This window comes from Nematolebias whitei, chromosome 10 (assembly GCF_014905685.2).
Source record: "Nematolebias whitei isolate Nwh7 chromosome 10, NemWhi1, whole genome shotgun sequence".
Classification (NCBI taxonomy): Eukaryota; Metazoa; Chordata; class Actinopteri; order Cyprinodontiformes; family Rivulidae; genus Nematolebias; species Nematolebias whitei.
In genome coordinates, this window is record NC_056507.1 from 1,621,017 (window position 1) to 1,636,294 (window position 15,278).

The following is a 15,278-nucleotide window of genomic DNA, read 5'->3' on the forward strand; positions in this document are numbered from 1 at the left end:
TCTATCTATCTATCTATCTATCTATCTATCTATCTATCTATCTATCTTTTTTTTGTAGTTGCATTTTATTGAAACACAGAAAAGTCCAACATATTTTAGTGTTTACGTTTCATCAAGTGAGTAAATATGATCGTCCAGTCGCTCCTGTGGCCTCAAAAGGAGCTGCAATGGTTATTTCGATTGTTACAATCTCCTGAACTCGTCAGTATTTTCCGCTGTGATATCTCCAGGATGGAATGGGAACAGTAGCAGCTGGTGACAGAACTCTATCACCCTGAGCAAGGTCGAGGAGCCCCACGTGACCGGCCCGGTCCATAAAGTCTTCATCTGGCCCAGCCAGGTGAACACTGCTGACCACGATGAGGGGGCTGCTCGCGTTCACCGCTCTTTTTGTGTCCGTTCTCGCCAAGGAGACGTTCGAGGGGTAAGTGAAGTGTTACAACCACTCAATGCTGTGACTTCTACATGTCTTCAAAAGATAAGGAAGCTCCTTATAAAAGTAAAGCCATGATTTTATTTTAGTTTTTATCTAATCCCAGGTGTGAAACAAAACGGCACAACTGGTGCAAAATAGAAAAATGCTACAAAGTTGGAACAAATGCATTTTGGGACAGATATTATTGTTTTTAAAATGCTATATAAATTATATTAAATGTGACAATATTACTCAGGAAGTAATAACAAAAGAATTAAATCAGTAATTGGCTCAATAATCAGACAATAAACCAATAACGCCCAACCCACTCTAAACTAGATGTATTCAAAGAAGAAGATTTTCTGTTGTGTTTGCACTTGTCCACATAAAAAACATGTTTTTCTAAAAAATAAATAAATAAAAAACCTCAACTAAGATGAAGAGATTTTGAAAGTGGAGATAAATGGATGTACCTGTACAAAAGCAAAACATGGAGTTTCTCAGACACGATGATAAAAAAACTGTTGGCTCCTTCACATTGTAACAAGCCAAAACAACAATAAAGCTTTTTACCATTTTTTACACATATATCATTTTTATCCTGACCTTTTTACCATAAAACTTTGATTGTGAGATCAAATTTAATACTAGCTGAGAGAAGCTTGTCTTATATGGGATTGTAATGGTGTCAAAGAAAAGCTGTCTCTAGATTTTTAAAGTTTTGGCAGAGTTAAAGTGATTTTTCTCTGTGTTTTGAGTTGTTAGAAATGTGGGTGTTAGCACTGTCATTACAACATTATTTTACATTATTGTTAAAACTTTGCAACATCCATGGTAGCTCATAATGAATCAGTGGGCCTAACATAGTCCCTTGGGGAATACCACTGTTGATTTCTCAGGAATGTCCATTAGTCACGACATTATAAAGAATCTACTATATGTAGTTTATTAGATTTGTCTGACCTCACACTGACTGACTGAGCTACAAGTCCAGGGACATACGTCTTCTTGCAGGACTGTCTTCTCTTTGGCATGGAGGACGGTGCTGGTCAATTCAGAATCCTACATACACCTCATAATTAGCGCCTGACTTTTAAAACTAACAGGGTACAAAACAGTTACCATTTAGTACCCTTGAGCTCATCATATACACTTATTATGAACACCACCTCCCTGTAACTCTGCGCAGGATCAAGCTGTGTTTTAATGGACTGTGCATAATGAATTAATGTGCACAGCTTCTTAACAGTGCAAGTGTGTTGAAGCTGCGGCTGCTCGGAGGAAATGCACAAAAAATTCATCTTGACCAACTTGTGTTTTTGAAGCTATTCGTCATTTATTTTATTTTAGGAGCTTCGTAGAACTGAACAGCATTTTAAAAATGTCTTCTAAGCCCTACTTTGTAGTACTCTTTAAAACAACACTGTATGTTTAGAATTTATAGCCGCCTGTAAAGTAAGAAAAAATCTAATGTGATGAAAATTTTACAAGTTCAGTTTTAATACATTTGTAGTCTTCTAAATACGTTGCCTAAATGTACAATTTTAGTCAAAGACAACACCTTGATGCTTAAAGTGATCCACCACTTCAAGTGTCTCTCCATTCGCGTTACGTATGAAGGAACCTACAGCAGACAACTTTTTATCATTAAAATTTGCAAGTACGATGTGACCAAAGTTACAAAAATGGAATTTAGCAGAAGTTCAAATTGAGCTAGAGCACATGGATGACATCGCTTCACAACTCTGGCTGGATGTTAATGGTTATTGCTCCCAGCAATGCTAATTTGATGTCCTACCAGTTGAAAAGCTTGGTCTGTCAGCGCTGCAGGTTTGTAGTCCTGAGGTTGTGGGTTCAAGCCCAGGTTGTGTCAAGAACGGCATCCTGTGTGAAAACATTGTCTAATCTTAAATGCGAGTTTGCTCTCTGTGGCACCCTCAGACGAATGAAGCAGCTGAAGGAAAACACACAAGTGGACAAGATGGCAAACACTGGAAGCACACCTACCGTTTGCATTATATGTACATTATACAGTCTAAAGTGATATCTCTATTTTGATTATATCCATCATTCAACCTTTATTTATTTGATTTATTAATAAAGTATTTTTGAATTGAATTGAATTGAATTATTTCTACAGGTAAATCCCACTGAGCCTCGAGGACTCATTTACAAGAGAGAGAAAGAATGACGACAACAACAAACAACAGCAACAATAGACAGTTGTAAAAAGGCAAACAGATTTTTTTTAAACAAATAGGACGGCTAAAAAAAGAAAAGTAACAAAAAACAGCTAGATTCTAAGGTGAATGTAGAAAACTAAAAACAGGAACATGCCTGCATTGGTCCCTGCCAGGAGTCCAACAGATTCTTAAAGACACTTAGAGAGGTCAAAGGTCGAGAGCTTGAGATCGATCAGATCTTCCAGTCTTTATACCATCAGATGCCTGCTTGTTAGTAAAAGCTAAGTTCATTGTCTAAACTTATGATCGAACTTTAGCAATGAATTAAAGACAAACCTTGTTGCCCTGTTCTCATTTTGCAGACATCAAGTGCTACGGATTGTCCCGAAGAATGACATCCAACTGTCTCTTATCAAGGATCTGGAGAAACTGATAGAGTTTGAGGTTTCTTAATGCAAACTAATATTAGCATTAAATCTTTTTATGATTATTATGAAACAAACTATATTATGTATATTTTGTTGATGTGTTTTCAGTTGGACATCTGGATGGGTGTGACCGATGTTTTTGCTCCTGTGGATGTCCGGGTCCCCTCTCATAACTTGCAGTCTTTCAAGAGTTACTTGGAGAACCTGAACATCAAGTACTCCACCATGATTGAGAACCTGCAGGTAAACTGACACCAGCCTTGGATTTATTTTTCTAACACAATAGTTAGGTCACTAGTTCGGTTACTCAAGAAAGAAAAGTGGACACTATCCCAGGCTGTGCTCAGCTTGGGTGGGGAATCCCTGAACTGAACTGAAAATATTGTTAACCGGTGGAAGGAGCACTTCAAGGATCTCCTTAAAACATCCACCATGTCCACCTTTGAGGAGACAATCTGAGGACTTAGGGGGAGAGAAGTCCATTACCATGGCTGAGATTCACTGAGGTAGTCAAAATGCTTCTTGGTGACAGTGCACCATGGATGAATGAGATTCGTCTTGAGATGCTGAAGGCTCCGGATGTTGTGGGGCTGTCAGGGTTGACACGTCTCTTCAATTTCACATGCAGGACTGGGACAACACCTGTGGAGTGGCAGAGCAGGGTGGCAATGCCCATTTTTAAAAAGGGAGACCAGAGACTGTTTTCCAGTTATCATGGGATCACACTTCTTGCCCTCCCCAGGAAAATTTACTTCAGGTTATTGGAAGGGAGGCTCTAACCAAACGTTTCTCACTTAAAGAAACTGGTCCAGATGACACAATTTAATATTTTTTGTTGTTATCTACCTGCATTATTGCACTTACAACCCTTGCTCTAACTCAATGTCAAACCTAGGATTCAGGAGGAACAGTGTGGCTTCCATCTTGGTTGTGGAACAGTGGACCAGATCTTTACCTTGCGGAGTTACTAAGAGAGTCATGGGAGCTACATGGATTTTGTGGATATGGAGAAAACTTATGACTATGTCCTCGAGGCATTCTGTGAAGGGTGCTGCTGGAGTATGGGGTGCCTGGGTTGCTTTTAATAGCTATCCAGTCCCTGTATAACCAAAGCAGGAGCTATATCCACATTCTTGGCTCAAAGTCGAGCTTGTTCTCAATGTGGGTTGGACTTCACCAGGGCTGTCCCTTGTCTCCGATCCTGTTTGTGGTGTTCATGGACAGAATCTCAAGGCACAATTGTGGAGAGGAGGGTGTCTGATTTAGGAGCCTCGGGGTCTCATCTCTACTTTATACGAATAATGTGGTTCTGCTAGTGTATTCAGACCAGGAACTTCAGCATGCACTGGGACAGATCACAGCTGAGTGTGAAGCAACTGAAATGAGAGTCAGTTCCTCCAAGTCCGAGGCCATGATTCTAGACTGGAAATAAGTGGAATGACCCCTCCAGGTCGGGGGAAGGGGGAGGGACCTTTGCTTAAAGAATGAGATCCGGGATACAAGCGGCCAAAATGGGCTTCCTTCATACTGTGACCGGACTCAGAGATAGGGTGATAAGCTCCATCATCTGGAGGGAGCTAGGAATACAGTCGCTGCTCCTCTGCATCACAAGGAGTCAGTTGAGGTGGTTCAGGCATCTGATTAGAATGCCTCCTGGACGCCTCCCTTTAGAGGCATTCTGGGTATGTCTCACTGGTATGAGGCCCAGGAGAAGAGCCAGAAGTTGCTGGAGGGTGGTGTATCGTCTCTGGCCTGGGAACATCTTGGGGTCCCCCAGAACAAGCTGGAAAGTGTCATTGGGGAGAGGGATGTCTGGGTTTCTCCATTGCCTCTGCTATCTGATTATGGATAACTGGTATAAGATGGGTGGATGGATGGATGGATGGATGGATGGATAACACAGTAATTTTTTGATGTTCTTCAAATATGAATAATATTATTGTTCCTTAGGAAATCTTGGATGCAGAGCAGGAAGAGATGGACTCTGGGGCACGTGCTGCTGAGCCGAGGAATACTGACAGCTTTGACTACTCCAGGTACCACCCCATCAATGAGGTCAGTGCTCACATTTATCTGGCTGCACAAAGACAGAAGAATTAACATCAGGCTCAGACAATGTGCATTCTATTGTGATGGGAATGCATTCATAGCAGGAGGTTTGTCTTTGCTTCAGATCTACAGTTTCCAGGACATGCTGGTGGCTGAAAATCCCAACTTGGTCAGCAAGATTGTGATTGGCCAGAGCTACGAAGGCCGTCCGTTGAATGTGCTAAAAGTAAGAAAACTGAAAATCCCCCAAAATATTTAGTATTAAATATATGAATACTATCACATCTAGTGAAATAACAAGCAACACTGTTACCGGTATGTCCCCATCACTAAAATATTTAAATAATGAATGTTTCTAGTTTTGAGATTAATATTTTTCTGGACTGAAATTGAATAGAGAATACGAGTAAAGCTTAATGTTTTTTTGCAAAACATTAAAGTGTGTAGGAGTTACACTGTGTAGAAGAACAGAGGTGCTGGTAGTTTATTTATTTATTTGCATGTCTGAGGCAGCGCAGAGCGGTGGGAGGAATTTAACCCACCACAAGCACAAAGTTTAATGGACGAACAAGGGGGTGGCCAATGATGGTCTTGGCCACCATATTTTAAACTCCAGCCACTGCACTTATTTGAGCAAACTATGATTTTAAGCAATATAAAAACCTGAAAGAATAGTTTTCTTTTTTTCATTCAACCTTTATTTCTACAGGTTAATCCCATTGAGCCTCGAGGACTCATTTACAAGAGACCTGATTTAACAAAGAATGATGACAACAATGGACAAATATAAAAAGGCATACAGATTATTATTATTATTATTTTTTACAAATAGGATGGCAAAAAAAGTAAGAAAAACAGCTCGATTATGAGGCGAATGTAGAAAACTAAAAACAAGAACATGTCTGCATTAACTCGGGTTCTATGCCAGAGGCTTGGGAGTGTGAAGGTTTTGCACAATATCTTAGCTGTTCCTAGGACTGCGCTCTTCTGGACAGAGATCTCTGAAGTTGTTCCTGGGATCTGTTCGAGTCACTCTTCCAGTTTGGGGGTCACAACACCAAGTGCTCCAATGACCACTGGAACTACTAACACTTTGACCTTCCACTACTTCTTCTTCAGCATCTTGTGCTCCTTCCTGATGCTATAGTCACTTCAGATTGCTATCTATCACCACTGCCTTCTTCTCTTGCTTGTTGATGACCACAATGTTTGGTTAATTAGTCATCACCTGTTTGTCAGTCTGGATCTAGAAGTCCCACACTATCTTAGCTCTTCCATTCTTCACCACCCTTGGTGGCATCTTCCACTTTGACTATGGGACCTCCAGTCCGTAGTCAGTACAGATGTTTCTGCATATTAATCCATCTACTTGGTTATGGTGTTCCATGTACATTTTGCCTACCTGAATCTTATTCATCTTATTATACCCTGCTATTCTTTGTTGGACTGTCTCAAGGGCATATTTTCACAGCCTGCATCTTGTGTCTTGTCTGGTATGGTAGACTCTATTGCTCTTGTGCTGAGGACTTGTCCAAATGCTGTCATGATTAGTGCCACTGGGCTGTCTGTCAGTCAAGCCCTCTCTAGACATTGGTAGGATTTGATGACATCAGCCACTTCCTCAAGTTACCAGTGGTACATGCCGTGCAGGGGCTTATTTTCCCATGACAGCTCCTCTTGTTTCCCCTTTTCCGCATTGGGATTCTGCTGCTGCCTGACGAATTCACTCATCAGTTCATCATTAGGGGATTTTCTCCTGATGTACTCCAGGATCTTAGTTGTTTCATTCTGTATAGAGGCTCAGATGCTCACTAGTCTTCTGCCTGGCTCCTTTCTCTTGAGTTCTTGATGAAGGCTCTTAGTGTCCTAATAATGATGTAAAAATTCAAGCACTCCAGTATCCATTTATGTGGCCATGAGTCATAGGCTTTCCTGTAGTCAAACCAGGCAGTGCACAGGTTTGTGTATCTGGACTTACAGTCTCAAGCTACAGTTCTGTCGATCAGTAGCTGGTGATTGGATCCCCTGGTGTTGGTGCCAATTCCTTTCTGTGCCTCGCTCAGGTACTGACCCATGCACATTTATTTTTTCATTTACCCTTTATTTATACAGGTAGTCTCGTTGAGTCACAAGAATTCATTTTCAAGAAAGACCTGTTTTTGGGAGCAAATGGTGGAGTTTAAGGGCCTTGCTCAGGGGCACATAGTGGGGCAAATGAGGGTGGAGGCAGGTGTGGGTGTTTCATTTTTTCCACCCACATTTTGATGTTGATAGTATTGGGAGTTGAACCTGCAACTTTCTGATCACAGACCCATCTTCTCTATCCTCTGCGCCACCACTCCCCCAAAATATTACACATATTAATGTATTGCACACAATATATTATTCACATATTTATTTTAGCTGTTATGATGCTTGATAGGAGCTTCAATGTTGTACATAGGTAGGTGATTGGACAGTAATTGGAAGGGATTGCCCCTTTATGGGGGGTCTTTCATGATCAAGACTGGCTGGCCTTGGGTCAACCACTCTGGGTGGGACCCTTCCATTAGCAACATGTTAATTTGTGCTGCTAGGCATTTATGGAGAGCAGTCAGTGTTTTTATCCAGTAGGTGGGGTTCATGTCAGGTTCAGGTGCAGTCCAGCTCTTCATTCCCGAGACTCTGTCCTGGATGCCTGCCACTGTAATGAACACTGGTTCTTGTTCTGGGAGATTACTGTGTCAAGATCTTAGACCGTGTAGCCATGGGGCATCTTTATTGTGATGTCTTTATTGTGTTCTTTCATATGATTCTCCAGTATTGCTCAGTCTCAGCTCTAGTTAGATCTACTTTCATGTTATTCACCTGCCATTGAGAGTACTCTCTAGTTGGAGTGGTGGAGAATACCTTGTTTATTCTCTTAGCTTTTGATTTATGAGTGTACCTCTTTAGGTGAGTAGCCAGACATTTGAGGCATTATTTGACAGTTTTTAGAGCCACAGGTAAGAATAAGTTGCAATACTTTTGTGGTGGCTCTTTTTTCATGGCACTTTGCTGTTGTTCTTACAGCTAGCTGACTTCTCTCTGTGTTGCCTTGATCTAAGCTTCCAGCCTTCTTCTCCACAGTGGGCAATGCTCATTACTGAGCGGCTTAATCTTATAGTCAAGCAAGTCAAGGATCACTGTGGCTGTTGTGTAGACCAGCTTATTGGTCTCTGTGCTGTGTCAGTAAGGATACTTAGCAATGCTTCAATCACTTCTTCTAGCAAACATTCATAAGGTACTTTGTCACTTAGCCTTGACAATTGGTACAGGTTATTGTTGCCTAGCTTGGTCACTATCTTCATTCTCAGGTCAGCTGTCCTTGTATTTAGTTCCTTGGGGGTGTCAATGGGGCTGCTATTCATACTCTGATGGTGGGGATGATGGTATATCCTCCCTAACCTGCCTTCCTAGCTCTGCCTTACTGTGACATCTTTGTTGTACCTCATCAATCTTTAGGTATGATGTCAGATTCCTTGCTGGAATTTTAGAACACTGGGTCTGAAATTTCTCGATGCAGCCAGTGGGTGGAGGGTTTCCGGTTTGGTGGCCTCAGGATTCCATCTCTGCTCTTTGCAGATGATGTGGTCCTTTTGGCGTCATCGTGCCGTGATCTTTAGTTCTCACTGGAGTGGTTCACAGCCGAGTGTGAAGCAGCTGGGATGAGAATCAGCACCTGCAAATCTGAGGTCATGGTCCTCAACCAGAAAAGGGTGGATTGCTCTCTCCAGATCGAGGGTGAGGTTCTGCCTCAAGTGGAGGAGTTCAAGTATCTCAGGGTTTTGTTCATGAGTGAGGGAAGAATTGAGCGTGAGATTGACAGACGGATTGGTGCAGCATCTGCAGTATTGTGGACTCTGTACCTGTCCATTGTGGTGAAAAGAGAGCTGAGCTGCAAGGTAAAACTCTCTGTTTACCAGCCGGTCTACGTTCCTACCCTCACCTATGGTCATGAGCTCTGGGTAGTGACTGAAAGAATGATAGCAGATACAGGAGGTTGAAATGAGTTTCCTCTGCAGGGTAGCTGGACTCTCCCTTAGAGACAGGGTGAGAAGTTCGGTTATCAGGAGAGACTCAGAGTAGAACCACTGCTCCTCCACATCGAGAGGAGACAGTTGAGGTGGTTCAGGCATCTGGTAAGGATACTCCCTATCACGCCTCCCTAGAGAGGTGCTTCGGGCATGTCTGACTGGGAGGAGACCCTGTGGAAGACCCAGGACACGCTGGAGAGACTATGTCTCTTGGTTGGCCTGGGAACACCTTGGACTCCTCCCAGAAGAGCTGGAAGAGATTCATTCAACCTTTATTTCTGCAGGTAAATCCCATTGAGCCTCGAGCACTCATTTACAAGAGAAATCTGATTTCAACAAAGAAAGATGACAACAATGGACAACAGTGGCAACAATAAACAGTTATAAAAAGTCATACAGATTTTTTTTTTTTAACAAATAGGATGGCTAAAAAAAAAGAAAAGTAACAAAAAACAGCTAGATTCTAAGGCGAATGTAGAAAACTATAAACAGGAACATGTCTGCATTGGGCCTTGCCAGGAGTCCAACAGATTTTTAAAGCCACTTAGAAGGTCAAGGTCAAGAGCTTCAAAAGATGCTGTGGAGAGAGATGTCTGGGCTTCCCTGCTCAAGCTGTTGCTCCCGCAACCCGACTTCAAATCAAGCGGAAGATAATGGATGGATGGATGGATGGATGGATGGATGGATGGATGGATGGATGGATGGATGGATGGATGGATGGATGGATGGATGGATGGATGGATGGATGGATGGATGGATGGATGGATGGATGGGTCTGAAATTGTTTCTGGGTCTATCTGGATTATGGGTTTCCCATCCCAATTACATCTAGTATATCTCCAGCACTGTATCTTTTGGTGTTCAGAAGGTCCTTCTATTCATACTCTGCATACTTTGAGCAATTTAGTCATTAGAAATTAGCTTAAGGAAAACTGAATAAGACCTTTTACGAGTTTAGCAATCAAAGAAAAAGTACTAAAGGGCAAAATGTAAAAGATTTTGAGCTGGATTATAAAAAAAAGCTCATAGCCTCGTCAAAAGAAGTGGGAATTGGAAATACCCTCCGCTCATCTGTCTGTCCATCTGTGCATGTCGTGAGCTGGATAACTTGCAAACTAAGGGAAGTACTGACTTCCATTTTGGGATGTGGCTGCATCTAGGTGTGATAAAATTCATTATCAAAAATTAGGTTGCCACTTCAAAATCCAAGATGGCTATAGTAGTTTCTTCAAATGATTGAGGTGGCCAGTGGGGTGGTAAGACATTAATCTATGGTGGCTTTAGCCACCACTGGCCACCCCCTGGCTCCTCCATTGTTCCTGGTGGTGGATAGAAATGCTCCCTCCCTCACCAGGATCAAAAATACATAAAGAAATAAAGAAATAAAATTATCGCTGTTATTCTGTACAGTTTGGAAAATTATGAGTCTAGCTTTATTTTTATAACTAAGATTGTTGAAGAATAAGACAAGTTGAAGAAAATGGAAATTTTGCGCAGTATCAGCATCAACAACAGTCAAAATTTCTACAAAATGTTTCTATTTCCTTTTCTGTGAAACACAGTCAGGTGATCACTCTACTCCCTTTGTTTGCCCAGTTCAGCACTGGGGGAAGCAACCGTCCTGCCATCTGGATCGACACTGGAATCCACTCCAGAGAGTGGGTCACTCAGGCCAGCGGCATCTGGTTTGCCAAGAAGGTACATTCATTTGTAAGATTTGACATCTCTGTCTCTGCTGCCTCTGAGCACTAACATGCTGTAAACCATGTAGATAGTGAAGGAGTACGGACGTGACCCTGTTCTTACTGCCATCCTCAACAACATGGACATCTTCCTGGAAATTGTGACCAACCCTGATGGATATTACTTCACACACAACTCTGTGAGTCAGTTAACCATTTATCCCCTGCCAGTGTTGTTTTTACTTTAGAAACAGTAATAATCCTAAAGCTAGGAACATCTTGATGTTTTCAGAACCGTATGTGGAGAAAGACAAGAAAACCAAACTCTGGTTCTTCCTGCATCGGAGTTGATCCCAACAGAAACTGGGACGCTGGTTTTGGAGGTAAACATTTTCTTTATGCTCACATTCCCATTATTTATCCATGTTTCAAACTCTCTATAGCCATTGCAAATATTAATCCAGATTATTAAAATGAAGACTATCTGTTGTTTGAGTCTAGTGAAAAGAACAAGATCAGAATTAAAGTAGTTTGTTTATCTTTGTTATCTAGTTTAAACTAAATGCATATTTGCATTTCTAAATGGTTTTTCATTTACTGAGGTACAGTGGGTTACAAAGGTGTCCCCGTCATACCTTGATAATCTGTTAATTTTAATGTCTTACAAGAACTTAATTGGATTTTGATTTAATTTTCAGTCATAATTCTTAAGATTAAAAAAGGTAAATTGAAAAAAAAATACTTTAAATTATTTTAAAATATAAAACCAAAAAGCAGTGATACACATGTACTGTACAGTATAATTATAAATGATTATTATTATAAAGATGCAAATATCAGTTGGTCTTTATCCTGCTACCTCTGGCCGTTCATAAATTACAGATGAAGCCGGCCTCTTCCTGCACAGAAGGAACCTTTCAAAAATGAAGCCGGCCATGTGGAACCTAACTCAGCTGTGTTGTTGTAGAGCGTGATGCATTCAATGTGTGTTGGACGTCTCCCTCGGGTCATTTAAACATAAGGAATGAATTTCCTTTACAGAACTTCTTTGTGGTTTTTAAACTAAATACAAACTTCCAGTGCATCATCATCAATATTCTCCCAGTAACAAACTTGATTATCCTGCGAACGGCGGTCGCCAGTGGTTCATCACATTACTGAGCCGCAGCACTGCAGGTTACTTTTTCACGTCACCTGGCCCAGCACTGTTACTACCTCCCACAGCAGTACAGAGGCACTCCAGAGGTGGGCTGTCTTCGACCCCCCTCACCACCTCTGTCCATTCAGAAGACCCAGAGTGACGACCAGAACATGTCTCAGTCCTGGACTGAGGCGTTTTGTCAGAGTCTTCTGAAAGACTCTGACAGGGTCCTCTCAAGAATTTCTTTGAACTTTCCACTATCCATCTCGTCTTTAATGTTGCCCAGCGTTCTAATCTCTGATGGAGAAAAACATCCCCACATCATGATCCTGCCACCACCATGCTTCACTAAAAGAAGGGTATTTTCAGTTTAGAATAGTTGGTAGGTCTGAGGCAGACATGGATGTTCAAAATGTTCACGTTTAGTCTCATTCGACCACAGCACCTTTTACACATGCTCAGAGGGTCTCCTCCAATGGGACTTCTGAAAAGATTGAACTGGTCTTCCTTACTCGTTATTTATGTTTGTTTTTTTTAAAACTAATGTTTTTTTCTTGGCCACTCTTCCAAGAAGTCCAGCTCTTTGCTGCTTTTAATGGTCCTGTAGACAGACCCTCCCATCTCTGCAGAAAATCTGCTCAGCTACATCAATGTTGTCTTTGGCCTCTTGGATTCTTCTGTGATTCAGTATTTTGTATGAGCTTTAACCAAATGAAGAAAAAAAAAATCAAATTCCATGTTGTAAAACAACAAAACATAATGAATAGCAAGGGAAATTAAATAATAGTTCATCCAGCGCTGTTTTTATGTCTTCATGAATAAATCCGTTCCACTTGATTAATAGGAAAATGCTCAAACCACTGAAAGTCTACTCCAGGTTTTCCTGGTTACCTACAGCAACTCCATGCAATATTTCCCAGAGGTCATCTGTCTTGGCATGACACTCATCTCTGAGGGGCTTTTTTGTCGATGGGGCAGGGGGAGGAGCAGGAGACACATCTGTGTTGTGCACTAACTTAGCGCTGTGTTAACGCTAGCAGCTGTTGACCGGGGGGGGGGGGGGGGTTAGGATGCGTGAGAGAAGCGGAGTGTGCTCTATTCATACAAGGAGAGCTGTTGGTCAGGCTACTTCTTGTTGCGCTCTAAAATAGTTATTGAATCAAGTGTTTACTTCTGTAGGAAAATGTTTAACAACCAGTTAAAATGCACCAGAATGCAGGAAATGGTTATTTTATTCAAACATTTCTGGGGGAGGACCCCCAGGAAATGATAATCTCCATGATCATCTCATCCCGACTGATCATCTCAGTGTTTGGCATACAGTCCTTTAACTGCCTACTGCAGAAGTAACTGCCGTGTAAAGATTTATAAGACAATGTTTGCATGAACAGTGACATGTTGGAGAAGCGTGTGTTTTAAAACGGCTCCACACTGATTATCTGTTTGACTGATTTCCCTTCAAAACCTGCTGATAATCTGATAAAATGTGAATAAACTGCTGTTAGTTAAGATAAACTACAAACACCACTAGTCATGTTCAGTTTATTTTAAACACTGAAGGGGAATTCTTGTATCATGTAAATCAGTAAATAATACATTTCATAGGGAAGTGATTTAGTTTTGTGTCTGTAAAGAGTTGCTTCAATTTCTCTGTTTATGTATTGGCAGGGCCTGGTGCCAGCAGCAGCCCCTGCTCAGAGACCTACCGCGGACCCAAGGCTCACTCCGAACCTGAGGTCAAGGCCATTGTGGACTTTGTGAAATCCCACGGCAACATCAAGGCCTTCGTCTCCATCCATTCCTATTCTCAGATGCTCATGTACCCCTACGGTTACACAAGGACGCCTGTCAAGGACCAGGCTGAGCTGGTACATAAAGACCTCTGTAACAGATTTTATTTCATCTTTACTAGTGTAGTTCTGAATAAGACTTATAGATCTTGTGTTGGCTTCAAAACAGGTTGAACCTGAAAAGCTTTATCTTTGGTGCTAAACGTGCAGTGATATGTAACAGCAATATAAAGAGGTTTTCATGGCAATCTTTTAGGTCCAGTAAAAGTTGAACATTTACTAGTAGAAAGAAAGAATGTGAGAAGTACAAGCACATCAGTCAGTGTCTCATCTTTCTGCAGCATCAACTGGCCCAAAAGGCCGTCACTGACCTGGCCTCCTTGTATGGGACTCGCTACAAATACGGCAGCATCATCAGCACCATCTGTAAGTTTCACTATCACTACCAACAAATGATTAACGTCATTCTACTTTCAAATGGGAGATAAGAAATAACCTTCTGTTGTTCTTGTCCCTCGTCACTGAGGGACAAGAACATAAAGACCGGAAATGGAAATACCCTCCGTCTGTCTCGTGAGCAGGATAACTTGAAAAATAAGTAAAATACTGACTTCCAATTTGCTGTGTGTGTACGTACGTACGTACGTACAGACGGACGGACAGACAGACAGACACAGACAGACAGACAGACAGACAGACAGACAGACAGACAGACAGACAGACAGACAGACAGATAGACAGACAGATAGATAGATAGATAGATAGATAGATAGATAGATAGATAGATAGATAGATAGATAGATAGATAGATAGATAGATAGACAGACAGACAGACAGACAGACAGATAGACAAACAGACAGACAGACAGACAGACAGACAGATAGACAAACAGACAGACAGACAGACAGACAGATAGAGTGCTGTGCAGCAAAAACAAATCAAGTGAAGGACACATGTTAAAATACATGGATCTAAATAGATAAAGATAAGAACACAGTCCATGCTCAATAATCCAGGTGTATAATCCAACTTTTTTCAGTCAGGTCATCTGGACAGTTTCTTTTTTTGGTGCTGAAATGTTTCACCTTCCATCCAGAAGGCTTCATCAGTCAAGGAAACACACAACAAAACGGATTCTTCCCCCAGCAGTTTACTCCGTATCGAAGGCGGAACGTTTCAGCAACAAAAGAAAGTGTCCAGATGACCTGACTGAAACATGTTGGATAAAGAGAAGAAGTAAATGACAGACTAGGGCTTGTCATGTCAAAATCCAAGATGGCCACTGCCTTACATGTAAACCCAGATCATTTGAGGAAACGATAGGCCTACTAGTTTTTATTTGTTAAAAATATAATTTCCTCAAACGTACGGAGTGGCTGAAGATTAATCTGTCAAAGCACCGATTCAATTCAGTTCAGTTTATTTATAAAGTGCCAATTCACACCAAACTTGTGTCAGCACTTTACAGGAACATTCACATAGAAAAGCCAGTTGGTAAACATCCTGATGCATGCTCAATAATCCAGTTGGTAAA

General features: G+C 41.4%; 1 protein-coding gene across 1 annotated transcript in view; it reads left to right on the forward strand.

Annotated features, from left to right (window-relative positions):
* Nucleotides 1–345: 345 nt before the first annotated feature.
* Nucleotides 346–15,278, forward strand: part of cpa5 (carboxypeptidase A5) — a 16,589-nt gene continuing 1,656 nt past the window's right edge. Inside the window, exons 1-10 of the mRNA XM_037683219.1 lie at nucleotides 346–424; nucleotides 2,961–3,042; nucleotides 3,135–3,269; nucleotides 4,977–5,081; nucleotides 5,200–5,301; nucleotides 10,727–10,828; nucleotides 10,902–11,012; nucleotides 11,105–11,195; nucleotides 13,622–13,821; nucleotides 14,085–14,169. Of these exons, the coding sequence (XP_037539147.1) occupies nucleotides 360–424; nucleotides 2,961–3,042; nucleotides 3,135–3,269; nucleotides 4,977–5,081; nucleotides 5,200–5,301; nucleotides 10,727–10,828; nucleotides 10,902–11,012; nucleotides 11,105–11,195; nucleotides 13,622–13,821; nucleotides 14,085–14,169 (1,078 nt within the window). The 5' untranslated portion in view covers nucleotides 346–359. The remainder of the gene's footprint in view (nucleotides 425–2,960; nucleotides 3,043–3,134; nucleotides 3,270–4,976; nucleotides 5,082–5,199; nucleotides 5,302–10,726; nucleotides 10,829–10,901; nucleotides 11,013–11,104; nucleotides 11,196–13,621; nucleotides 13,822–14,084; nucleotides 14,170–15,278) is intronic.